Below are 27149 nucleotides of genomic sequence, written 5' to 3'. Positions count from 1 at the left end.
GCTGGCAGCGTGTGGTGGTGGTGTCGGGGGGGGGTCTGTGCACAGGTGCACACATGTGCGCTAGCACGTACAGATGGACAGACGGACACCCCACACACACATTATTTAAGGGCAGTCCCGTCCTTTTCTCTTGGTGACGCACACTGCAGTACGCTCAGGAGCGTGGCGTGCCTGAGGTCTGCTCCGCCAGGCTCTGGTACCGGGCAGCCAGACCAGCTGCGTGTTGGGAGCTGGGCTGGGAGGCTGAGCTGACGGCTGTCTTCACTTTTCTTTGAAGACATCCCCAGCACTAAACCAGGTGGATCGGCCTCTCGGGGTCCCGATGTTCCCACGGGTGGACACAACATGGTTCAGCCCAGCTAAGGCTTGCACTGAGATCCGCTGCCAGGAGTGACTCGGACAGCACGGAGCAGCCCCTCAGTCCCTCCACTGGAGAGGGCTCAGGCCACACCTGCTCTGCTCCTCAGGCCCAGCCTCAGGGAGGGGCAGAGGGGCCAAAAGCTGCGCGGACCCCTAGAGGAGAGGGCGGGCGGACACTCACGGCTCCAGAGTGAGTAGGCCAGGCGGCAGTTCAGGCGGCGGTACAGCTGCTTGTTGATGGGCCAGAGCGCCAGCGTGCACAGCTGGGTGAAGTTGATGACCAGGCCGCTCACCACGAAGACAAACCCGATGAGCAGGTGCACCACAAACTGGGTCTTCAGGTAGGCGAGCAGGCCCATGGTCGCTGCTCAGGGGCGGGCACAGGGTCCTTCGCTGAGCACAGCAGTCCTGCAAGGACAGGCAGCGGTCAGCACCAGACAGTGGACGCTGTTCTGACTTTACCTGACTGTCAGTGAACTGAAACACAGAAAGGTTGGGTGCCTGACTCAGAGTCACACAGGAGCCTGGCAGGTGAGCCAGAGCCCAGTTTAGGCCATGAGGTCTGAGAGTCCGTGGGCACAGCCTGAGGTCCAGCAGCCACCCCCTGAGGACAGGGGTCCCTTGGGCAGTCTGGAGCACAACTGGCAGGCCAGGGCAGCTGTGCAGCCATCACGGAGCCCGACTGGCTCTCTGGCCCCAAAGCCCCAGGGGCTGGGCTGTTGCACTTGGGCCAGAATAAGCAGGTCCTAAAGCCAGCTGGTTCCCTGGCACAGCTGCCCTGATGCCCTGGAGCAGGCTCCACACCACTCCTGCGGTTCCATCTCCAGGGAAGGTTCAGGAGCCTGGCGGTGGGCCAAGCTGTACATGCCTTGAGCAGACGACTCGTCTTACCCTAGACTCCGCGTGAGAACCCCGCCTCCATAACCCCCCTCCTGCTAAGCACACCTGTGTGGCCATGCGCAGAGGCTTTTATTCTTGTGCAATGTCCCCTAACCTGGGTTAGAACTGGGTTATTCTGACCCACTTCCTCCTCTGCCTGTGGTTTTGTGGTGGTCTGGGCTATAATAGATGTGTTGTAGCTCCTGCTGGGGGCTGAAGGGCGCAGAGGCCACTTGGTTGCTGCCCTTTGGCCTGCCAGAGAATAAGGTTCTCTGCCCTGCTTCAAGGCTGAGCTGGTGTCTGCCCTCAATAGCGCCCCAGCAGCCTGATGTGGAGCCAGCACCTCGAGGTGTGGCTCACACACACATCACGCTCACTGCGTGAGGTGCAGTGTGGTGAGTTCTGACAAGCCCAGGCGCCAAGAGCCACCACGGTGAGACCATGGGCTGTGCCCTTTGGTCTCCAAGCTAGCGACACCAAACAGCCTCCCGACAGACCAATTGTTCTTGTTTTGCAAAGGCTCAGGGGTCCTGGCCTGGCCGTCAGGGTGGTGCAGGCCTCACCTGCAGTCCCTGGGTGGCCCTCCCAGGGCCACCACCATGCCCCACCTGCTGGGGGCCCTAGGGCTGCATCCAGCCTGGAGATCACGCCCATTTGCATCCCAGTGTCTGAGTGGACAGGGCTGTCACAGGAGTTCCCCAGCCCTGCTGTGTGGAGGCTGCCCCCATGTATGTGGCCCTGAAGGACCACCTGAGCCCCTGCCACCCTCTCTGTCCCTGCTCTCACAGCCCAAGTGCCACACCCCACTCCTTTCTGCTGTCTGGAACTCGGTGCCTGGAGTCCAACTTCAAGGTCGCAGTCTCCAAGGCTCGTGGGAACCTTGCCGAGGACAGACAGGCCCAGCTGGCTGCCCAGCTGACTTCAGCCCCGGGGCCTAGTTATGGCAGCAAGGCCACCCCAACTCATCCACCCCAAGCTGAGATAGTGTCCTGCCACCTGTCTGCCAGGCTCCCAGCCACCTGACCCCCTGCTGGGCCATCAACCTCTCCCCCCCCCCAGATGCTCAGGTGATGACTTCACCATGTGCTGTGGCCAGACCCCGAGCTGGGGGACATCTTCTGTTCACTTGCTAACTTCAGCCGGCTGCTCTCAGGAGCACCTCCACCTGGCTATCCTAAGATACCTGCTGGATGACCGCCTCACCCATCGCCACACCGTGCCCCTGCCAGGGGGTGTGTTGTAGCTGTCAGACCCTCTGAGTGCCCTGTCCCACCTCTGGCCTCAGTGGCTCCGACCTTGATAAACACACCACCTGCAGCTGCCTCCGCACAGAACACCTCTGCCCCTCTCAGCCCTCACCTGCCCGTCTGTCTCCCAGCTCCTCTGGATGGCGGAGCAGAAGAGCATGGGGAAGGGTTTGAACTCCACCCCCAGGAGGGTTTGCTCAGGTGCCCCTATAGAGCAACTTCCAAACAATGTTCTCCCCGATTTTAAACTGACTTTCACATTTTTAAACTCAAGTTTAACAGGATATAAGCTCAGGCCCTTCTCACCAGGAAGACCACTCATTCCCTGCTCCCTGGCTGTCCAGGCCCATGGGCCTTCTGCAACAGGGCTTTAGGACGGGATAACTCTGAGAGTCTCTTCTGCTGGATGCTACCCACGGGGGGCTTACTGAACTCTGACCTACTATTCTGCAGCTCCCTGCATGTTTCTCCTGCACAGGCTCCGGCTCAGTGTCTGGCTGCAGGGCACTCCACAGCTGGATGTCACCCTCTGTCCCCAGAGTCAGGATGATCTCAATGGCACCCAAGAACCTCGGCACTGCCATGACAGTAGCATTCAGGGCTCCATCCACACGGAGCCCACCGAGGGTCCCAATGACATTCAGGACCCCTCCCAGGATTTCAGGTCCTCTGCCCCAGGTTCTGGGCCTACGGAGTGGCCGTGGAGAACGTCCCCCCAGCTGACGTGCCTGCGTCCTCAGCTGCTGTAGGCTCGACATTTCTGGAAACTCTACGGGGCGCTGGGTACTCCCTGCACCGTGTGTCCCTCAGGGTCCCCGGCCCAGCCGGGGTGGAAGCTGCACCACGAGCCACCACCAGTGGGAAGCTGGTGGCTGCTGAGCCTCCAGCAGCCTGATCAGGGACAGTCTGGGCTGAGCCCATGTTCCATCCCACGTGGTCATCAACACAGGCAACGCTGGGACACCACCTTCCTGCCTCATCCCTGAAGACCTCCCTGAGCAGGCCAGCAGAGCTCGTGCCCACCAGGCAAGGAAACAGGCAGGCACAGGCCCCAGGTCCACCCACGCTCACTGAGTCTGAGGTTTCGGATGCCACACGCGGCCTTCTAGTGCGAAGAGCACAGCAAGACAGACAACGGGCACCTGCCAGCCCACAGGGCACAGGCCTGCCTCATGCCGCCACCCCCAGGCCAGACAGCCGAACTTCAGGCCTCTGACTGTTGTCCTGGCTCAGCCCTGGCTGAAGCCCCTCTGCAGCACTGCGTGCAGCTGAAGCTCCTCCCACGCTGTACAGACCCTGCCGTAGGGGCACATGTGGCCAGCCTGCGCCCTCCAGGGAGGAGAGGCGCTGTGTCTTTAGAAGGCACGAGGGTGCCCAGCATTCTCCTGTGCCCATGGTGCCCAGGGAGGGCTCAGCGGGAGCGGCCACAGGCGCTGTGCTGCGCAGCCCACGGTGTGGTGTCACGGGGCGGGCGTGACTTCCACGCTCCTGCTGCTGCGATGTCATAAGGACCCCAACGCGGCCAGTCCTGAGGTCTAACTCCCTGCATGGCAGAAGGGAAACCAAGGCCAGAGGGGCCGGAGCCGGGCTCTGGGGCGCAAAGCCCTCCTTTAGTTGCATGTCTGACACGTGAGGATGGGGTTCATGGGGGTAGGGTCCTCTTCACCCCCTCCCCACCCTGGGTTCCCGTGGACACCCCGCACATCCCCAGAGCTGGGGCAGGAACTACCAGTGGCTTCTCCCCGCCAGGAGGGAAGTCACACTGGGCGGGACCTAGGCCTGGAATGACCTCCAGGCACTGGCATGACCTCTGGGGCCTAGTGTGACCTCTGAGGCCAGCACTCAGCAGCTGGAGGTGGATACCCAGCCTACCCTACCCACGTGGCACCTTCCAAGGATGCTGGGGGGGCTCTGAGTGCACCTGAGTGAGTCAAGCCCACCCAAGGTGACCCAAGGACCCAGAACCTGACTATCTGGAGATGGGGCTGTTGCAGAGGTGATCAGGGTGACATTATGGGCTGGGCCCGGATCCAGTGTGACCGGAGTACTCATGGAGGGTGGAGACTGAAGGCACAAGCCAGGGAGAGAAGACCAGCTCTGCCACGCTGCCACCTAGGGCTCCCGGCTCCAGAGCCCTGAGACAAGGAATCCTGGACATAAGCCCTGGTCTGTGGTGCTGCTGCAGCCCTGGTGAGCTCACAAGGCCCTCAGACACATGGGCTTCCTCCGTCTTCCTGGATCCCGCGACCCTGAGAACATCCTTCCCCTGCCCCACTATGCCAAAGATGGGGCCCGGCTGCCCCAATGTCCCCTGCCTTCCCAGACACCAGCAGACCTAGCCACCCTCCCCTACCCCAGAGTCCATCGCCAGGTGCCTGTCTCCCTATCGACCCCTCACCAGTCCTGCTCCCCATGGTTGGTCCCTTCCATCTGCTTTCTCAAGAACCAGCCAGCCAGAGGGCCCCTGTGGGTCACCTCCCAGGCATGTCCCTTCTCTGCCAGAACCCCAACCTCAGTCCCTGGTCCAGCTCCCTTTGGCCACCAGTGACGGCCAGGGCCCCGAGACTCTGCTCACGCAAGACCCTGCTGACCTGCTCTGCATGTAGAGGACTGTCTGGCTTCCCTGAGGGGTGGAGGTCCGTCCCTCCGTCCAGAGCCCTCTGGCTCTGCAGACGGCCCTGGAAGAGCCACCAGCTTCCTCCAGCTGCCTCCCACTCACCCTCAGCCATGTCTTGCTCTAGGTGACCTGCTGCCCCTGGGACCTGAGAGTCCAGCGAGGAGGTAGCAGCCCTGAGGCCACTCTGGGGGAGACACACCCAACCCCACAACAGCGGCGCCTGGCCCGAGGCTTTACCGAGGCAAGGCTGGCCTCCAGCCTACGTGTGCCGAGGCTTGTCTGCTGCCCACACCTCCACAGGAGGCTGACTGACAGGATAAAGAGCCCTCCGGTTGTCTGTGGTCTTCAGTGATGTACAAGTTCAAGGGCATGACAAAGGAGGACGAGGAAATGACTGGCCCCTTCCCTCTGCCTCAGTCCCTTCCCCGTCCACCCACCCTCTGCCCATCACTGCCATGGTCGGAGGCCCTGGGCCAGGAGATGCTGGAGAAGGAGCCCACAGGCAGCACGGTGTGAGGGACAAGGGCAGCAGGGCACTGGGCGCAGCTTCAGGTGTCTCCATCCAGGGCGCAGCATCTGCCCTGCAGGGCCAGGTCTAGGGACCTGAGAGGTGCCACCAACTGGGTGCAGGAGTCAGTCGGCTCCCCATGGTGAGCCCCCCATGCCCTCGGCCCCTGCCTCTCACTGCCACAGGTGTCACCAGGGGCTTCCTGTCACAGCTTGTCTTTGTGCCACATGACCAAGGCCCAGGGGATGTGGGGGCGGGACACCGTGGCAGCCAAGCAGAGGACAGAAGCCCAGCAGCGGAGACGGCGCCCCTGGGAGGCTGTGCAGCACAGGGGCTCACAGATCTGGTGACCATCACTAGCGAGGTCATAATGCGAGCTGTGGCCCACCCGAGCCTCTCCCCAGGATACGGCCTGTTCACCAGTCACTCAGCCAGTCTGGAAATCGAGGGCACTTACAAAGTAGGAGCACAACTAGAACTTTAGACCAAACAAACCCAATCTGACTGTGAGGTCTGACGGTCGACTCAGTCCGGGGTGGCGCCCGCGGGAACACCTTGTCTTCAACAAGCCTGGGATAGCGGACGTGCGCGTTGGCCCACCCGCCTGCCACACCTGGAACTGGCAGGAGGTCTGGGCCTGGACGGGGAGGGAAATCGCCACTCGCAGAGGGCAGACAGGGCACCCCCGAGGCCAGGGGTCTGCTTCACCAAGTGCCGTGTACACAGGAGACCCCGGGGAGCTGAGAGAGAGGGACACCCCACGTGGAGCAGGAGGCCACCCAAGGGGTCACAGGGACCCAGAGGAGACGCTCCCTCCCCCCTCAGCAGTTCTCGGTCGCTGACAGCTCTGGACCATGTGGTCATCTGGGCCTTGGCTGCTGGAACCTCTGCTCCACCCCATCAGACCCCACGTGGTCATTTGGGTCCTATGTGGTCACTCAGGGCCCGAGCTGCTGGCAGCTCTCCCCATGTGGTCACTTGGGGTCCTGGTTGGAAGCTCTGCCATCTTCAACACGTGGCTTCCAGCTTGTCCTGCGCACTGCCTTCTGGGCAGGCAGAAAGGGGAAGCCGTGGGTCCAGGCAGAGGAGGACACAGGAGAGGGCCTGTGACACAGCATCAGGGCAGGTGAAGGAGGAGCTCTCTGCATGCTGACGGACATGAGAGCAGACAGAACAAACAGCACCCTGTGCCCGGGGCCACAGCTGCCCTGGTCCAGCCACGCCCCTGCTCCCTGAGGCTGGGCCCACTCCTGTCCTGGAACCTGGGTGGCTCAGGGCTCATCCCACAGCAGTGCTGTGGGAGTGGCATCCTGCGACTTCCAGCTGGCCTCCCGACCCACAGCCTCCCTTCTGCCCCCTGGCCTTCAAAGGAGGGCGAGCCCACAGGGGTGAGCCCACAGGGGCGGGCCCGCAGGGGCAGAGACGGACCACCCTACCGAGGTCCCCAGACCAGGCCGGCTGCCAGCAGGCAGATGACCTCAGGAGACCAGAAAACCCACCCAGCTGAGCCCCGCCCCAACTGCAGCCCCTGAAGAAGGGTCTCTAGTCGCCACACTCTGAGGTCAGACTGAGGCAGACAAGGCCAAGGCGCCACACACAGATAAAGCTGGAGCCTCCTCAGAACACCCCAAGGTCCCCAAGCTGGACCAGCCAACTCCACAGTTATGTGAAAAACCCACCACGAAAGGGACCGAGCCCACGGAGCCTACTGAATACACCCCTCGAGTCGCCCGCATCCCAGGGGCCAGCCACCAGGCAGGTGTCCTGGGTCCTTCACATGGAAAGTGGCTGAGCACAGCCACTGGGCACCAAGCACACAGGCCGAGAGCAGCAACAGCTCACCCGGGCCTTCTCTGAGCCTCGCTCGGGCTTTGCATTTGTTGGATTTAGATATCGATAAAGCCAATAAAATGCAAAACTGACTTAAATCATTACTGGGTTCTGGGAAACTTTTAGCAGTACTTATTTTCCCCACCAAGGGACAGAAAGGTGCAATCCAATCACATTCCTAAACTGCCCTCCAATCCTTGACAGAACTCTGCTCTCATGGTGACCAGTCGCTGTGGCTGGCCGCTCCAAGCTGCCTGCTGCTGGGGACAAACTCCACCAGGACCATCCCACCCCTGGGTTCTGCGAGTTGAGCCCCAGCCCAGAGCTGAGCCAGGAAGGTGACCCATCCGCTCCTGGAAGGCTGACCTAGGGCAGGTAGGGGCCAGGTCAGGCCAGGGAGATGGCAGTGGGGCCTGCAGGGCCTTGGGGGAGGCTTTCGCTCTCTGAGGGAAAGCAGCCAACCCCCCTGGCCCCGCCCTCAGAGTCCCTTTCCTCCTGAGTGGGGCGGGGGCCTCCCAGGGGTCTGAAGCACACAGGAGCAGACCAGAGACCAAGGCCGTGGTTGCAGGTGGATGACCAGGTCCTGGGCACTGCTGGGCAGCTGAGGTCGTGCCGGTGGCTGGCCGGGCACACACTACGGTGCTGTGCACACACTGTGCGCCTGCCGTACATACATTGGGGCCAAGCTACAGCGAGGCTTCATCCACCTGTCATCAGAGCTGACTTGACCAATCTCCCAGAAGAACAAGGTCATGGGAGGGCCTGTGTAGCACTTGAACCCCAAACTCCGAGAGTTAAATCCGGGGCAGGGCCATGGATAGCAGTGCCCAGGGCGAGAAGGGAGTGGCTTTGCACCCAGTGAAGAGGAAGTCCTGTGGCTCCGGTCTCACTGGGGACGCTGGGCACTGTTCCAGCAGGCAGGGTCAAGCAAGTCCAGCCTGGCTGCCTGGCAGATGGGCAAGAGCCACACAGCAGCCTAAAGGAGCCACACCAGTGGCCTGGCTCCATTCTGACCCCTCCCCAAAGCGGGTTGCTAAAGCAGCCCAGAGGCCCCAGGGAGGCAAGAAGGGGGCAGGGAGCTCCCCCAGGTCCCTCGGGGGCGGGGGGCCACAGACTGAGCAGGTCGAGGGTTGATCCCGAGGTGTGGGGGCCACTGGCCATCTCCAATCTATAAACCCTGGCAGGAGAGCACAGGGGGATGGGGCTGTGCAGGGACAGTGGACAGGGGTCCTGGTGCCACCAAGCAAGAGGGCAGCTGGTGAAGAACCCCCACGCCACCCCACCTCCCCCAATCCTCCAAGCTCCAAACTCTTCAGTGGCCTCCACAGTGTCTCGCTGGTTCCCAGGCCTGAGTGGAGGGGGTGCTGGGGTGGGCAGAGGGCTGTGCACAGCTCCAGGGCCTGGTGACTGCACAACGGGCCTGTGGCCAGCCTCTGGGCCTGCGGGCATGGCAGCCTGCTCACACAGGTGCCGCCAAGTGCAGCAGAAGGGTGCTCTGTGGCGGGGCAGTCGCGGTGCTACACGCCCATGTCTATGCACACGACACGTGCATGCAACACGTGCCCCTGCAAGATGCCGCGTGCATACCCACACACCCACCGGGTGTGCACACGTGAGGTGGTCACAGCCAGCTGACTTGGACATGGGAAACTGGGCCATGGTAGTGAGAGTCCACCCTCAGGCCTGCAGCAGTGCCCGTTGCAGATTGCTGCCTCAGGCTCAACACGCGGGCTCATGTTTCTCAGGCATGGTCCTGTTCCATGCCTACAAGGCCACACGGCAGATGGAGTGCAGGTCCCCTGGGACATGGACAGCTTGTCACTCCCCCATCTGGGCAGACGTAAGGCTGATGGACCGCAAGTCCACAGCACTTCCTCGTCCCCTCGAGGTCAGAAGTGGCAGGGCAGGGGGCTGGGCTGCAGCTCAGTGGCAGAGCCCTTGCCTAGCACGTGTGAGGCACTGAGTTCGGTCCTCGGCACCACGTACAAACAGATGAACAAAATGAAGGTACTGTGTCGTGTCCAGCCGACAAAAAAGTAATTTAAAAACAGAAGTGGCGGGGTAGAACCCCCACCACGTGGGGAGAGGAATGGACGCGGCCCTGGGTGGTCTTGGGGAAGAAGGCGCGGCCATCCTGATGCTCCTCCTCCGGGCCCCAGGCCCTACCCCAGGTGCTCGCAGGACGGTGAGAGGGTCCTGAGGGCGGCCCCAGGCGCCTGGGATGGCAGGCACAACAGGTTCTCAGACTGAGAGCAGCAGGCCTCAGGAGGGACACAGCCCTTTTCAGAGACAGAAATGTCGCCACATTCACCCTGAACAGGCATCATGACCCACAGCTTTAAAATGCATTAAACTAAGTGGGTTTCTGGATGGCCCTCTGCCGCCTCTGGATGCCCCTCAAGAGCGAGGGACACAGCTGCAGGAGCCCCTGTGGTAGCGACTGGGGAAGGCCAGGCTTCCACTGGAGTTACCTGTCTGGACATAAGTTCAGAAAGATCTCAGCTACAAAAATGCTCTACCTATAGACGTCTCTAAACACCTGACCACGCCAGCAACGCGTAAGGCTCCACGCGCAGTGTGGCCACACCTGCGATCCCAGCAACTCGGGCGGCTGAGGTAAGATGGTCACAAGTTTGAGGCCAGCCTCAGCAACTTAGCAAGACCCTCAGCAACTTAGTGAGACTCTATGTCCAAATAAGAAATCAACAGCGAGGGCTGGGGATGTGGCCCGATCCCCAGCACCAGAGACCAGAATGCAACGCTAAGGGGAAGCGCGGCGGAGGCTGTGCCCCGAGACGCAGGGCAAGGGCCTCTTCTTTGGGGTCGTTGAGAAGGCGTGTGGTGCTCTGGGGTCTTCCCAGTGCGACCAGCTGCTTTCCCACTTCCTCCCGCCACCTTTGTCCCACACTGGGGACCAGGAAGGGCTGTGCTGATGCAGAGCTCCCACCCTGCACCCCATCCCAGGTGCACCGACCCCCTCCTGGCACCATGGACGTCGAGCTCTGGGTGGGAGTTGTGAGGCCAACAGGAGAGAGGGGTCGTGGCTCTCCTGCTGCGGTCCCCAGGGGAAGGGCTCCAGCTTTGGTGCAGATGGACACTGTGGGAGGCCACCTATGCCTGCCACACAGTGCCAAACCCATCCCTCTGCTCCCCTTGCCCACGTGAGCTTCTCCAGGGAAGGCGACCATCTCCGGGTCTGCAGAGCCCTGTGGACCCCACTGCAACCCTCTTTCCCCGACACGGGGCGGGTCTAGAAGCAGCTCGGCACCTGCGTCCCTCGCCCTCTCCTTCAACAGACTGGCCTGTGTTCTCCTCTCTCTGGCTCCCCCCGAAGTCCCAAGAGTTCAAACTAAACTGAAGTTCTGTCCACAACTCCCACTGGTAATTCAACCCACAGAGGCCAGGGCTGAGGTCCCCATGGGAGAGGTGCCCCCCCGCCCCTGACCATGCCACCTGCCTTGGCTGCCAGAAAAGGCACATCATCTTGGAGCTGGGGAATGCACCCGGCTCTCTGTGCTTTGGGGACCTTCCTGTCTCCCACTCTGTGCTGCTCAGGCCTGGCCCACGCTGTTCCCTCCTGGTGTGCTGCTGCCTGCCCCTCCCCAGTGTGGCAGGGACGCTGGGCTGCGGCCACAGGCTCCGTACCTGTCCTTTATCTTCCTCGGCTCCTTTAGCTCTGGGTGCCTGACCACCAGGGCACACCGGCTGGAGGAACTTGTGGCCTCCTGCCCAAGAGCAGCACAACAGGACTCAGCCAGCAGGACACAAGGACAGCCCAGGGACCACTCGGCCACGTCCCATGAAAATAGCCATGCTGCCAAGTGGGTGACCTATCAGGGCCAGCCGTGGGGCCATTCCTTCCCACTTGGCCAGGGCGGGACAAGGCTGTGGAGGCCTGTGTGATGGGGACCTGGCACACAGCAAGGAGCTCTGGGACACCGGCCTGACCCCTGGGGACCCAGAAGCTTGCGGTGCTCGTGTGGCTCCTGAGGGTGCAGCCTCAAGCAGCCCCCTGGCCCGGCAGCGCCGTGCCCCCGCCTCCAGGAGGAAGGAAGTCGGAGGACACAGAAGGGCCCACGCCCGCCACCGCAGCCCCCTGCAGCCCCCACTCCTGACTGTGAACCTCGTTCTCCTGACCTTGCCAAGTCCCCTGCCCCCTCTGCCAAATGCAGAAACCACCTCCCGTCTCTGAGCCAACAGGGCGGCCCTGGGCAGCCGGCCTCGCCCAGCAGGGCTGGCTCCAGGAGGGACTGGGCCCCCCAAAAAGTGGGAAGTCGGGAGCGGGAGGGGGAGGGGCAGAGCATACAGCACTGGTGCAGGACAGAGCTTCTGTGACATGGGACATGGAACCCGGCTCCACTGCAGAGGGCTGGGGGCTGCGAGAGTGACCTGCTGCCACCTGGGGAGGAAGACAGCGTCCACCTTCCCAGTCCACACTGAGGCAGAGCTCAGGGCACAGAAACAGGACTGGTCCCCGGCAAAGGCTAGTTCTGAATCGGAGGGAGGGCAGGAGGCGGGCCGCCACTCACTGCCCCCAGGGCCTGCCTCACGTGCAGACCACCAAGCCTGGCCGGGGAGAGGCCCTGATTCACATGCTGGGTGGGCGGCCCCCAGGAAGGACATCGAATTCCACACTCAACCCTTGGAAGCAGCTGGAACTTGATTATAATACCAAACAGAATACAAATGCCACCACCCCAAATTACTTCACGTGGCAGAGGCCAGGAGATTCTTGTCTAAAGTCGATGTAACAAAAAAGCCAAAGTTTAAGAACATAAAAATTTTAAAGGAACCCAGAAAACATCTAAGAATGACTCCATGACCAGAACCCTTGAGGTGGCAGGTGCATAAATCAAATAGACGCCTGACGTGTGTGAGGAGTCACTAGGCACTGTTTACACAGGTGAGGGTTCATCTCTTAGTCACTGAAAACTTAGAAATCCAGGACAGCTCCTGCACGGGGCAGATGCTCAGCAAATATCTGTGAGGACTGAGTTAAACCAACAAATCGCATGACAGCGACACCCACACACTCCCAAAGCTGAGGCCAGGAGTGGGGGCCAGAGCCCCTCCACTCTGCAGCTGCCTGGCTCAGAACCAGGGCAGCCACTAGCCACAACGATAAAATGTCAAAACACCTTGACACAAAGTCGATGCGGATCAAGAACCTGTGTCCTATGTGACGATGACAAACAGCTCCTTTTGCAACTTGGTAAAGAGTGATCTAGAGAAGGTCACTTCTCAGTGTCCCAGGCCCAGCGGGCCCCGCACACCTGCTGCCGTCTGTTCCACCTGGCACCAGGAGCGGGTGTCCACTGAGAGCCCGGCCAGGGTGCTTGAGCCAGGGTTTCTGACCCATTTCTGTCTCGGCACATGATGGGACCCTTTGAATGCCAGTCTCTCACCTGAAGGTTAAAATAACAAGCTGACCTCTGCCACCAGTGCCACTAGGTGACTGTAAGGACTAACGGGAGCCAGGGCCCCGCATTTCTGTGACACGCAAAGGCATAGCCAGCCCCCCACCCCAGTGACAGGCTTACATCTGAAAGATCCCTTAAGCCAATTATGGAGGTCGCTCAGGTTCTAGCCAGAAACAAAGGTGCTATTTTCCCAACAAATAATAAGTCATTGATCATTTCTGGCATCTGCAAAACTGCATGTCTAAGCCCTAATCCCAAGAAATGACTTACTACAAGAGGGTCTCACTGAAACTGAGGACAGGCAACCCCATTCTCCCCATCCTGAAGACAAAAGTCAACGCAGCAAGTAGATTTAGCAAAAAGGTCAATGGCACAAGCCTGATGCCAGAGTTCTCCCTGGTTTGTCCCTAGAGAGTGACCAGCATGCTCTGGACCCCACTTACCACTCCCACCCAGGGTCAGGTGCCCTTGGTCAGCCCAGCAGTAGGGCCTGGCGTGGACCTACGGGGCGGTGGGTTTTACGTGTGCCACTTATCAACTTAAAGCACCGTGATCTTCTGTTCACCACGCACTTCACCAGAGCCTCGGTAAGCGCATGTCCGACAGCAGGCACTGATCACTTTAATAAAGCAGAAGGACCTTCAGGAGACAGCAGATGTGTAGCTAGGCATCTGGGCATTTCTTCCCCATCACAGATGGGGCCTGGGGACCTTGCACCCAAATCTGAAGCAGAGAGCACTGAGGAAAACGTGGTCCACCCCTGAGACCATGCCAGGGCAGAAGGGCTGTGGAGGGGGACCCACGAGGGGCTCTGGGGGTCCTTGCTATCATCCCTGAGGGGCTGGGCACTGTGGCGGATGTCCACCATCCCGCCCCCCTACAGGCAGGAGGAGGAGCCTGCTGTGGGAAGACCCGGCCTCAACAAGTGAGCCAACGGGCAGCCCCTCCCCGTGCTGCCTTGTGGGGCGGGACACCTGGGCTGCGGCGGCTGGGGAGGAGCCAGTGCTGGAGAGGGCAGGGTCACAGGGAGTGGGGCTCGCGGGCGTCCTGTGGGGGCCAGGTGCCCCCCTGCAGCAGCACCCAGGGCGTGCGCCCTTCTCCTTGGCCTACTGCCAAGTTCCCACACGTGGTGTGGCCCCTCCTGGGACAGGAAGCCCTCCCCACGCCCCACAGCTCCACAGCAGAGGGAGCCCCGGGCTCTGGGCAGGGAGCAGGCCAGCATGGCTTCTCAGCTGGTGACGGCCCAGCCAGGGAACTCTGAGCTGGTGCTGGCAGAGAGGGCCACCGTGTGGCCTGGGACAACGGCAGCGGAAAGCTCAGCAGTGACCAGGAGGAGCGAGTCTGTGGAGGCAGGGAACGGCAATCTCGGCATTTCTTCCAGTCCTGAGCCCGGGGAAGGGCGGGCTCTGGAGGGCCTGGCTGGAGCTGCCGCCCCCAGGCAGACCCAGCAGCCTCAGAGCCTTCTTCAAGCTGGGCCCACCAGGTGGGCAGAGCCGAGCCTGGCAGGCTGGACGCGCACCAAGAGAGGGAACACCGCGCATCGGGCGGATGAGAGCCGGGTGCACCTGCCACGGGGAGGTGAGCGCCCAGCTCCGACCACGCCCCGTGGGCCAGACCAGCCATCCTTCACGAGATGCTTCACTCCATCCTGAGCTGGGGCAGGTGACCGGGCCTCCTGTGTCTGACCACACACCTGCCAGAGCCCAGACCACCCTGGCCCTCCCCAGGTGCCATGAGGCAGGTGAGCCCTGGCCACCACACTCCGCCCGCCCAGCTGCTGGGGACAGTCACCAAGTGTCCTGATGCTTGACACGACAGAGTGGCCTCCTCCTGGGGTTGGGATCCTCACCAGCCACCATCCTGCCTCACTCGCCCTGAGGCTCAAGTCCTTGAAGAGGGGACAAACCCCTCTCCCTGGCGGGCCAGGCTCTTAACTCCATCTCCACACGGCCCTGTCCAGCTTCCCCTCGGCCAGCACCGCCAGCCCCCGATGACGGTGGTCCTGAGTCCCCGTGGCCCTCGGCACACAGCGCAGGCCTCTCGTCCCCACCTTGCTGCCAGAGAACAGAGGCCCAGGCGCCAACGTCCCATCTGAGCGCAGCCTGGCGGTCTGCCAGGAAGAGCGCGAGCCTCTGTAAAAGGCTCCTGGGTCCAAGGGTCACTGGGAGGGGACCACCCACTTGTTGCTCACTCGCAGGCCACTGTGTGGGCCAGCACCCCCAGTGCACCCTGCAGGACACAGAGACCTTCAACAGCGAGAGCAGGCAGAGGCCACAGCTGAGTCTGCAGGTGGGACACTTGTCCTCCTGGGGAAGGCAGCCAGCACTTAGGACCCACAGGACACAGTGACACCTCTCGCCATTTTCAGGGACATCTCGAAGAGAGACGCCTTTGCTGAAAAGGGGACAGTCCTATAGGCCCTGTGCGGGGCCGGATGCATGCTGCCACCTGGGCCCCCTTCCCTGGCCCTGAGACCCCGGCCACAGCAGGGACCTGTGAGGGGGAGTGGAGCGCCAGTGGTGGGCAGGGGGAGGCCACCGGCCTCGCTTACCAGTAGAGATAGTAGGCCAGGGCCACGGCCAGCAGCCCAGCGCAGACCCCCGAGAAGAGGCAGGTTGAGGACCCGGCCAGCATCCTGCACCTCCTGTGGGCTTCTCTCAACGGGAGGAGGGAGCCTGGCGGGTGAGTAGGTGTCGGCCTCGGGCCAGAAGGTGAGGGATGCGATCCAAGATGTGCGCTGTGACCAGGCCCGTGCCACGTCTGGCAGGCGCCACAGCTGCCCAGAGCCTGTGCTCAGCAGGAGGAGGGAGCCGGGTGCCGAGAGCCACCCTCCTGGGGAGACGGACTCTGGGGCTGAGCAGTCCAACAGTGACCTGGCGGTCGCAGAGACTCCCACAGGGACAGCAGGATGCGCTGCAGCAGGACACACGGCACTGGCCTTTCCGCCACCCGCTGCCGTCAAGCCCACTAATCCAGTAAGCAGCTTTCACCCGGAGCCACAGTCAACAGGAGAGTCGCAGGTCACTGGGCCCCGCCCAGCACTGACCCATGTGGCTGGGGACCCAAGAGCCCCATGTGCTCCTACCCCATCTGCCAGGGCTGAGGAAACCCCCAAGTGACCCTGAGCACAGGACAGGGTCCACAGAGGCCACACCCAGCTCTAGAGGCTGTTCCCCAGGACACCTGTCCCAGGCTCCAGGCAGGGGCTCCGTGTGGACTCCCCGGATTCAGAGCTGGTGGCCTGGCTGGCGAGTGGCGGGTGCCGGAGGTCTGACCCTGCAGCTCCAGCCTGAAGCTGACTCTGAAAGGAAGGTGCCCCAGGCAGAGCCAGGAGGCCGGGCTGGGAGAGGCTGGGCTGGGAGACGGACGAGACCCAGGCAAGAACTCTCCTGGAAGACAGCAGCGCCCAGCATGGCTTTTCTGGCAGGGGAACAGCCACATGGGGAGGGCGGGGGAGGCTCCCCTCTGTGTCCTCCACAGCCCCAGACACAGCGGAGCTGCCCAATGGTACTGGACACCAGGGCTCCAGGCCTGGTGTGGCCCCACACTGGGGCCGAACAGCAGCCCACACCACCACACAGGGCCTCTGGCAGGGCCCGACACTTCACTCCCATCCTGAGGCTGCTGGCCTTCCTCCCTGTGATGGGGCTGGTGGCAGTGTGACCTGGGCCTCAGGAGGCATCTGGCCCCACGGAGCCTTCAGGAGGCTCAGCCCAGGCCAACATCTTGACCCCACCTGACTCCAGGGAAGCCCAAACTGTCTGCTGAGCCGCTCCGTCCCCAGACTGTGTGAGGCACTGGACGCCTGTCACTTGGGTGGCGTGAGACACTTGAGGAGCCTCTTGCACAGTGGCAGTGGCAAACGCGGAGCAGCTTCTGTGGGCCCGTGTGGCCCTCTGACCATGCTTCAGAACTGCTCCGATGCAAGGTGGCCATTGACAGATTCCGGCATCCCCCTTCCAAAGAGCACTGCTGCCAACCCAGCTCCCCCGGGACACTGAGGGGCAAGACAAAGGTCCACTGGGACGTGTTGCAAGTCCCAGGTGTGCAGCAGAGCCCAGCTCACAGGGCCCCAGGAACGCCATTCCTGCCCCCAGCTCAGCAAGCGTGACCGGCAGCCCACGCCACGAGGGCCTCGTACTTTCCTCCTGCTAGTAAGACCTGGCCGGAGTGTGGCAAGGGCCGCGGAAAAGGCAGGTGGGCGCCCAAGTTGAGCCGTGGCTGGTCCCAGCTGGCTGCGGCAATGCCCAGGGTGGCTCAGAGGCTGCTGTGCTCTGCCCCTGATGCACACACCCCGTCCCAGGGACCCTGGACGGCCACCAAGGGCCACCTTCTACGGGGCCCCTCTCCTCAAGGCAGGGTCCCTTAGGGTTCTAGCTGACAGCGCAAGCAGGGGCCTGAGAAGCCGGGGCCCACGTGGCTGGCCAGCAGGAGCGTCCATCCGACTCAGGTGTAGGGCAGGGACGTTTTTACTGTAAAGCAGAAGTGAACAGTACAGAGAGCACAAAAGGTGATAATGTGCTTTTAAAACAAGACCAAAGTCAGCTACTGGGAACAGGTATCCCCGGGAAGCTTGTGCGCTTCATCCAGATGTTAATGCACCCCAGGGAGAGGAGGTGGGCAAACAGTGGGCAGGCAGGGAAGCTCTTCTGCCCCTGGGGACACCCCCAGCAGAGCTGGTGCTGGGACAAAGCTCAGACCCCCCAGCCTGTGCCACAACCTCCAGAAGGCTGAGCAGAGGATGGCTTCTGATGCCCTCAGGGCCCACGAGCCTCGGCCATGTCTGCAGGAGCTATCACAGAGCACCAGGGCCAGGAGCCATCACGGAGCACCAGGGCCAGGAGCCATCACGGAGCACTAGGGCCATGCATGGCAAAGCGGAGACCTGCAAGGGCGCAAGGAGCTCATGGGCCTCCGGGTGTGACACCTTCTGGGACGCTCAGGCTCCCACTGGAGCCTCCCTCTGCCAGAGACATCCCAGTGCATCAGGAGGCAACCAGGGCCTCCAGCTATCCACCAACACCGGCTTTGTCCAAGGCCATTTGCTGGGAGAGGATGTGAGGACAGCAAGGGTGAGATTCCACCACTTTCTGGACACTTTCTTCCAGGGGTGCTGCTCCTTCGGCCCCCTGAAGGCCCCGGAGAGATAGCTTCAGATGCATCCACGGGGAAATGCACGCCCCAGGTGGGAACACCATGCCCACGGCTTCTCCAGCAGGTCAGGAAACCATCGGGGAGCCCATCCATCATGATCCAGCCACCTAGTTCCGGCAGGGCATGGGGGATCACCCTGAGCATCCTGGTGCTGGCTAAGGCTAATCCCCAGGTGGTCAGGCCGCTGACCGAGGGGCCCGGCTCCGGCAGAGCCATGAGCAATCTCCTGGGGGAGGCTCCTGCTCCTGCAGAGAGCTGCGGCAGCACAGGTCAGCCTCACCGCCACACCCGCCCCTCATGAGGACAGGCCAGCAAGGCCTGGAGTGGAAGGACCCTCCACAGTGCTGGTGGGAATGCGGACAGACACAGCCGCTGTGGAAAACAGGTGGCTCCCAAAGAGTCTGGAAGCACACCTTCTGGGTCCAGCACCACCTCTGGGCACCACCTCTGGGCACCTCCACAGGAAGTGGGCTGAGCGTGTGAGAGCCGCCCACTCACCCCGCGCTGTCCACCACGGCGGAGACGGCAGTCCTCCCACACACACGCACAGCCTAAACGCCACGTGGTGGCTGTGCACACAGGGCCATCCGTTCCTCAGTTACTTCCTTAATTCTTAAAAACTGCTTGGAGCCTCTCTCCAGGCCAGAAGCAGAACCCAAACAACCCTGGGCCCTCCGTCCCCACTCGGCGGGAGTGTGGCGAAGGCCACGCTCTGTCCTGCTGTCCAAGCCAGGGGCATTCCGAAGCTGGGTCTCGTGGGCACACAGATTCTGCCCAGGTGCCCTGGCCCAGATGAACTCCTCTACTGCATCCTGGCCTTCCACGGACGTCTGAGCAAGGCGCGGTACCAGCAGGAAGTGAGGGTCCCCAAACTGGAGTCAGCTCGCTTCCTACTTCTACACGACCGCTCAGGATTCATTCCCCCGTTTCTTTTTTTTCAGGTTAAAAAAGAAGAAAAAAATAGTTTAACAAACTACACAAGGAAATGTCACAGCAACCAGGCATGACGGCGCACACTTATAATCCCAGAGCGCGGGAGGCTGAGGCAGGAGGACTGCGAGTTCAAAGCCAGCCTCAGCAACTTAGTGAGGCCCTGCCTCAAAATAAAAAGGGCTGGGATGTGGCTTAGTGGTAGGTCAGCCCTGGGTTCCATCCTCATTGTCCTTACCCAAAAACAGCGCATAGGAATACGTCTACAGGTCATCTTCCTGCATCTGAAAAACTAACGATTTATACACAGCTTCTGAAAGACAAGAACAGGAGCACTTTGGCACAATCTCTTGGGGTCTCCTCAGGGCACGACATAGAACAGCGAGTTCATGAGGCATCGGGAAACCCTGTCCGCGCTCCCCTTATGCAGTGAGCTGAGAGAGACTCCAAGTGTCCCTGACTCCCCCTGGTTAGTAGTAAGCGGTCCCTGAGCCAGGCCTGGGGGCACAACCATGGGAACACATGGATGCCACACGCGTCACGGAGCTCGTTGGTTCTCTCATTGACACCCGTTCAGTGCCCCGCGCCCAGGACTGGCCACAACCACCAGGCCTGGACCAGCCCTGGGCTTCGTGAGCGGCAGGCCAGTCTCAGTCCAAGTCTCAGCCCCCACGCCTCTGGCCTGTGCCACCGGCATAGACAGGGAGGAAAGCACACAGGCCTCAGAGAGACCAGGCGGGGGGCAGGAGGCAGAGCCAGGGAGGGGACGGGTGGGGTCACCATTAGGGGCACGTGGCCCCGCCTCCAGAGCGCGGTCTCCCTTGGCCCCCGGCCCGACCCCATCTGCACCTCCAGGGAAGGTGAAGGCAGGCCGCCCCAGCCCCGGTTCAGATGGTGCAGCCCAGGTGCCAGGCCCCTGGTCCCCTGGGCCTGCCATCAGCCCCTGCTCCGCTCTGCCACCCAGCCCAGGTACGAACACACTCCTTGCCTTCCTCGACCCACCCAGCCTTCCCCCTCGAGGTTCCACGCCATCAAGAAGCTGGGTGCAGAGGTCCCCGAGTGGCCGTGAGGACCGCATGGCCAACACTCCACTGAACAAGTCTCCCTGTCCCACGGAGACACAGAAGAGTGTGGCCTCTGAGGCCACCCTGCCAGGAGCCTTCTCAGTTAGTGACCAAAGCTCTCCCCTGCTGGAACCCCGGCCAACTCAAATAGCCCTGCCAGGAGCCCAGACCACCGCAGACCAGGGGCTTGGGTGTCCAAGCTCCCCCGCCGGCCACCCGTGGCTCTACCCCAGCAGCCCGAGAGTCACTTCCGTGCCCAGGAGTGTTCCAGGGCCGGCAGCCGGGTGGCTCGACTTCTCCCAGCACCGAGGGTAAACTACAGGTGAACCACACTGTCCACCTGCCTGGGAGATGTCCGGGCCTCAAGAAATGGGCTGAACAGGATGGGAAACAGCGGCTGCAGGATCCCAGGGCGGGAGAAGGTCCCAAGTCACCTCCGCCCCCGGGAAGCCCACGTGTCACATGCAGCCCATGCAGCTCCTTGGGGGTTGCCCCCACCAGCCTGTTGACCACATCCGAAGCCCAGACACCAGGGCAAGGGCCCAGGGGCAAGGAGAGGCGCCCCCAGGCTCAGGGCATGTATCCACCACCTGGCTGGCACAGAGCCCTGGGCGCCCTCCTTCAGGTGCTTCTGTGGGACTCACTACGGAATGGCAGGCATCAGAGAAGCAGCGGGCAGTTGGGGCCCTGGATGCCCACTCGGCTCTCCCCAGTGCTGCAGGGACCAGCCTCAGGCAGAGGACAGAGGTGGCCACGGGAAGCAACTGTGCCCTCTGGCCAGGAGGTACCCCCTCCTCAACCCAACCTGCCCTCACCCAGAACGTGCAGCTAAGGACAGCCCCACCCATAAACAGGCTCACTGTGCCACTGTGTCACTGTGGTGACACAGACAGCGGCAAAGGCTCAGGAGAAGGCTGGCGGGACCTCAGGGGCCAGCGGGTAACCATCCTTCCTACCTGGAGAGCAGGTTACTACGCAAACCAAACAAGGAACAAACAGCCAGAGAAGCAAACAGAATCCGGTCAGCATCCGGAGGCCCACGGGGAGCTTGCTGTGCCCGTGGCCCTCTGCGTGCCTCACCGTGACCCCGCAGCGCTTGCCAAAGGCAGGTGCAGAGGCCAGGTCCAGCCTCCCACAGGAAGGGCCCCCTCTGCAGTGGGCTCTGGTGTAAGATGGGGTCCACTTGCGGGACCTGATGCCCTCGGGCAGCAGGCACAGGGCTGCCAAGTCCGCTCTGCCAGCAAGCCAGGGGTCTGGGTGGGCAGAGGCCACTGTCCCGCAGGGGACAATGGGAAAGTGGTGCACACAGCCTCAAGAGCCTGCAGGAGCCGGCAGGTGGGTGTTAGCAGGGCAGTGCAGGCCGGGGGTGGGGCAGCTCGGTGCACCTGTGCAGCAGGGGTCCCTTCCCAGCAGCGCCAACGTGAGCAAGGAGAAGGCACTGGATGCAGCAGGGTGGCACACTCTGAGGGCCCGCTCATGCTGGACACAGGCTAGCACTAAGTATGACTGCACACCGTGGCATCATGTGACTCTGTGACTTGATTTCCCCACTGGGTGCTGTGACAGAGTCGTCTGTTGGGTCCTTATGACCCACGTGAGCAGATCATGGAGCATGCTGCCAGGTGAACCTGGCTCATCGCCAGCAGGCTGCGTGGCCTTGGGGAGGATGCTGAACTTCTCTGGGCCTCCATTCCCTTATTTGTAGAATGGGGGTAATTAGTTCCTACACGTTTTGTCCTTAAAGAAAGTGTGGAGAGTAAAACACCTGTCCCTGAGGGCCCCTCTCTGTTCCTGAAAACCTCGCCAAGTTAGGAGAACAATGAGAACAAGCAGGCTGCAGACTAGATGTGTACTATCTCGCAGGACGCGGCCCTTCTCTGCACACGGGGATCTGGCAGGTGTGTGATCTGAGAAGGCTACTTCCTTGCATGTATTCAGGGACCTTGCTCCTCAGGATGCTGGTCAGACAGGCAGGCTATTGCTGGTGATGTCACTGCCCCTGCAGTGTGAGATGAAACCCCTCTCTGCATGGGGACAGGCACGCAGCCCAGGGCACTATGGAGAGGATGCGTGTTGCCTGTCCACCTGGCCACCATTGGCCTGAGTGCTGCAAGGGCAGGCAGCCCCACTGGCCAGAGGCCCCTGGGCTCCTCTCAGAGAAGACTCCCACCTCTTACATGCCTCCTCCGAGAAGCCTGAGTCCTGCATGCTGCTCCGGGCACTTTCTCTGGCCTTTGCATAACCCACCCGCTGCCCAGGCAGGAGAGGACAGGACATCCTGGGCTCCAAGGCTTACCGGAGCGAGGCAGGCTGAGCTGGGCTGGGCGGCCGTCCTTCATTCTTGTGAATCAGCTGCGAGACCTTCACTGTGTGGATGCAGCAAGGTGTGCGGGACCACACTCGCTCTGAGGACCCCTGGGCCTGCCACACCCCTGCCCGCCACATCCTCCACACATGTCCCAACACGCTCGTGAGGTAAGACAAGGACACAAGGGACAGCCCGGTCAAAGTGCATGTTCAAGGCATCGTCATTTAGTCCTCGAAGGAGTCAAACCAAGCAAGACACGGTGGCCACGGCTGTCATCCCAGCTACCTGGAGGCTGGGGGAAGGGACTGCAAGTTCAAGACCAGCCCGGGCAACTTGGCAAGACCCTGTCTCAAAATTAAAAACCACAGAGGGCTGGGGATGTGGCCCAGTGGTTGAGCACCCTGGTTCAATCCCCAGTGCCAAAAAACAAAAATAGAAAAAGTGACACTCCTAATGACTTTCTAGTGGCTCTTCCCCTTGAGAGAAGCACGTTTGCTGCCGCGGAACCCCGCCCCACACCCACATGCAGGGCACAGCGGAACTCCTGGTGCCTTTCTCAGGTCGGAACCCTCACCTGGGCACCTGCTGGCTTGCTGGCATCAGGATGTAAACTGGCAGAGGATGTGCCCGCAGCTGGCAGAGGTGGGAACCAGCGTGGCATGCCGGTAGGGTGACAGAGTTACTCAGATGATCACTCACGTTGCCCAAGGGACACTTGGACCATTGCCAAGAGGAGTAAAAAGACCTTTTTTAAAAACTTTACAGAAAAAGGTTGGGACAGGAAGGAAGGAAGGAAGGGAGGGAAGGAGGGAAGGAAGGGAGGGAAGGAGGGAGGGAGGGAGGAAGGAAGGGAGGGAGGAAGGAAGGATAGAAGGAGGGAAGGAGGGAGGGAGGGAGGGAAGGAGGGAGGGAAGGAGGGAAGGAAGGAATTTTAAGAACCAAAACCAACTTGCCAACACCTTAGAAGGTCTCTCCCTCCCGGGTGGGGCAGTCTTCAGGCCCTTTAACCACAGTGTGATTAAGGGGAAAACCTGGCTCTACGCCCCACCCCAGTCCCCATCCTGCGCCGGCCGGGCTATCTGTTTCCAGGCTCACCAGTGCAAGGGGATGGACCAGGGCACTCCCCAGGCTCTGGCCGTCCTCAGTGCAGCAGTGAAAAGTGACCCTCTCCACCAAGTCTTGGGGAGCAGAAAGGACACCCCAAGAATCTGTGCACCCACATCATGAGCAGCCACGACCCCCAAGGGCAGCGCACTGGGCTCTGTGCTCTGGCTTGCTCGGGCGAGGAAGTCTAAAGCACTTCACTTCTCGAGTTAGCAGCCTTGTCTTACAGCCTTCAAAAGACAAGGGACCGCCTCACGCCTGCCTGGTCTAGGTCTGGCACTCACCTTAAAAACCGCCCCCACCGGCCCCCGTGGTGGCTCTCGGGCCACAGCTGACCAGCAGCAACCCCTTACCTGCCCGAGGTGGGCATGATGGTAACACTGAGACAGCTGGCCAAAGAGGACTGAGCTCCCTGGCTCCCACAGCTGCCCACAGCCTGACGGCGCCATGCCAGGGCCTCCCTGGCTATCCCTGCCCAGTCGTCCCAGAACCCTGGTAGAAGTAAGTCTAAAATCCTTTATTTTTTAAAATGAGCATGCATCGTCATTACGATCTTTAAATAGATAATGAACATAAAAGACACACGGAGAGATAATTTCCAGTAAAAGTTGCAGAGCCAAGAGGAGGTGAGAGGCAGCCACAACTGGACAGGTGGCCTGGGAGGGGACGCACCGCTGGCTGGGACAGCCATGTGCAACGGGCCCAGGGAGTCTCAGTGGTGAGCAAGGCCCTTCCTGAGACTCCTGCTATGAAGACTCCTAGTAGAAACCAAGTGTTCTGGAAACCAACCTAGAACCTTCCAGAGAAAGCCAATATTAAATTTTAAAATAATCTGGTTTAGTAGCCAGGAGCCAAGGACAAAAAACAGCACCAATAGCAGTGGGGAGCCGCCCCCCCACACACTGGGGGTGAAGGCTGGGCAGGAAGGAGGCCCTTGGCAAAGGCCTCCGTCCCCTCCTGCTCTCCAGGCTGGTCAGATGAGTGGCCTCAATGTGCTCCGTGCCTCCCTGAAGGCACCAGGTCACCTACTTCCCCAAGGTCACCTACTAAAAATACAGGGCTTAAGAGGGGGGCAGGGCTGGCAGAGGCCCTGACACAGAGGACGGAGGGCGTGAGAAGGCAGGGCCCAGCAAGGGTGCTGCCCCGCTGCCCCAGGACGGGGCGGCGTGGAGAGGAGGGGGCTCTACCTGAGCCATCTCCGCAGCTCTGCTGTTTTATTCTGAGACAGGGCCTTGCTGAGTTGCCCAGGATGGCCTTGAAGTCGGGCTCCTCAGGCCTCACCTCCGCAGCTGGCATCAGGCGTGGCCACCTGGGCCAGACACGCAAGCTCAGCAGCAGAGCTGCCGGTCACCTCTGCCAGCCTGGCACTGCGTGTGCCCCTCCGAGCCCTGACCCACAGCCCCTCCTGCTCAAGGCTGGCTGGTTTCCGCAGATGGCACCTTCACCCAGCTCTCTGAGCTTCCCCAAGGCCTGTGGCGTCCCCACGGCTGGGCACCGCCTCGCCAGGCCTGGTCTGGGGAGAAGGCTTCGCGGCAGGGTTGTGCCGGCTGGCCCAGCAGTGACCTGCACACCAGGAGTCCCTGCACCGCTGCCAGGCCCCTCTCCCTGTAGAAACAGGACGAGGGCAACGTGGGGCTCTGGCAGCCTGTGGCAGTGGACAGCCGGCCACTCCTGTAGTGTGGAGGGACTGTCCTTTTCTACTCCTCCCTCTGTCCCAGCTTCCTGAGTGACAGCAGCCACAGAAACAGGCAGCAGCCATTTGGTTCTGTCCCTCCCTCCTGGTTCTGAGCTGCACCTGGCCTGCCCTGTCCCGCCCTGTGCAGGTCTCGGGCCCTGGGCACTATGCGTTGGCACCGTCCTCGGTGGCATGGGCCTCCCAGGGGAGGGCAGCGTGTCTTATGTTCTTTCCTCAGCTTGTGCTTGTGTGCTGAGCCCCCGAACGAGCCAGTGTGTCTTCTCCACACAGTGAACCTCGACGTGACCCCTCAGCCAGAGACCCCTGTGCAGAGCACCGAGCCCGGCACCCGCCCCGGCCACAGGGCTGCGGGGCTGCTCTGCTCCTCCTGCATACTCGGTAGAGCCCTCCCTCACTCTGGGGCCAAGTGGCTCCATCCAACAAAGCACAGGATGGGACAGGAGTGCGGGACGGACCACAGCTGGCCATTCCTGAGGACACGTCTGATGAGCACAAGAGGCCAGTGGTCAGATTGCACAGGGAGTGGGGACTGTCAGACCAGAAAAAGCAGCCCCCCTTCAGAAGGACTCTGCACCGGACAGCCCCCAGACAGCTGCAGGCTGCTTTCAGAGACCACAGCGGGGGCTCCCACCAGCTCTGTGGCGGAGCGCCTCCCGGGCACGTGCAAGGCCCTGGGTTCCACCCTTAGCAGAAAGGAAAAGAGAGGAAAGCAGGGCAGACCGCAGGCGCTGGACACCCAGACAAGCACTCCAGGAACCACGTGCGCGGGGCTGGGCTGCGGCTTGCTCCTCCAGCCCAGCCAGGCACGGGCACCCCCTCCTCAACAGGCCAGGGCGCTCTCGCGCTCCACGCCCACCCCACTGCCGCTCCTGCAGCGACAGGTGCCCGTACCTGTCCTGCAGCCAGCAGAACCTGAGCGCCTCTGGGGACAGCCACCTGGTCCACTGCCCGGCGCTGCCACCCACACCGTGGCTTCACCCTCGGGCTTAGTTACCTGAGGCCAACCCTCCGAAAGCACTGAGAGATGCGCACGTTGTGAGCGGCGTTCTCCCCAGGACAGTGCTGCAGAGGCTCTACTTTGTTACCAGTCACACTGTGGGTCTCCTCCTGTGCCTGATTCACAAATTCAGCTTCCTGTTTGCATCACGCTCCTACAGGAAGCCACGCACACGGGGCTGGTTCCCAGAGGATAGAGGGGTCTGCTGAAGGTGCCAGGGTGGGCCCTGTGCAGAAACCATCTCCTTAGCCTGCCCCTCCCCCGCGGCCTAAGCCGGCATAGTTCAGGGTGAGGGGCTCTGTCCCAGCCCGGGCTCCCCACGCACCAGGATCTGCAGAGCAGGGCCCCCACCCACTCCATTAGGAAGTGTTCTCCTCCACCCCACTGCGAGGCCACACAGCACCTGCCAGAGCTGCAGTCAAGTGTGAGATGACCTCACCCCAGCTGATGGCACTCAGCACCTGGGGTGACTGGGGCAGCTCCCGACATCCACCCTGTCGTCCACTGCTAGGGGTGGGGCATGCAGGCCAGGGCCCCGTGTCCAGCCCACTCGAGCTCCTCGGAAACCACCCTGCCCGCGTGGCTGCGGCGTGCGCGTCCCTCCCGAGGGTCTGGGTGCTCCTCTGCAGCACACATTCCCGGGCCAGTTAGTCCCCGTTGATGCCACTTCTACGGCCCTGTGCAGGTCAGGAGAGGTGGCTGAGCCGCAGGCCCAAGTGGACCACCTGGGATCCCAGGTAGATCACACCCCGCCACACGTGAGGACCCCCACACGTGAGTTATGCCAACTGGCTGGCAATCCAGGGGAAACGCGATGGCCGAACGGGACGCTAACTCGAGATCCGCTGCCCCACCTTGCGGACGGTGCTGAGGGGAGAGGACTGAAGTCTCAGGGTGGAGGGGGTCAATGCTGAGGTCACAGTGCACTCACCCTGCACCTCGCAGTGGGGTGGTGACAGGCCCCGGGCGCAGTCCGTCTTTGAGACCCAGAGCTTCACAGCTGGCCTTCGCGGCCCTCAGGTGACATCTGACCTC

The 27149-nt window shown here is 61.8% G+C and overlaps 1 protein-coding gene across 5 annotated transcripts in view; it reads right to left on the bottom strand.

Moving 5' to 3' along the window:
* The window catches only part of Agpat3 (1-acylglycerol-3-phosphate O-acyltransferase 3), a 64236-nt gene that overhangs the window by 20843 nt on the left and 16244 nt on the right, over window positions 1–27149 (bottom strand). For 3 of the 5 annotated variants that reach the window (XM_048803762.1, XM_048803761.1, XM_048803765.1), the window contains exon 3: window positions 542–768. In XM_048803762.1, coding sequence (XP_048659719.1) covers window positions 542–719 — 178 coding nt within the window. In that variant the 5' untranslated portion in view covers window positions 720–768. The other 2 variants (XM_048803764.1, XM_048803763.1) reach the window with 2 other exon arrangements.

Source organism: Marmota marmota, unplaced genomic scaffold, assembly GCF_001458135.2.
Source record: "Marmota marmota marmota unplaced genomic scaffold, marMar, whole genome shotgun sequence".
NCBI classification, from domain to species: Eukaryota; Metazoa; Chordata; class Mammalia; order Rodentia; family Sciuridae; genus Marmota; species Marmota marmota.
Note: the sequence above shows the minus strand (reverse complement) of the source record. Positions and strands in the feature narration are given on the sequence as shown.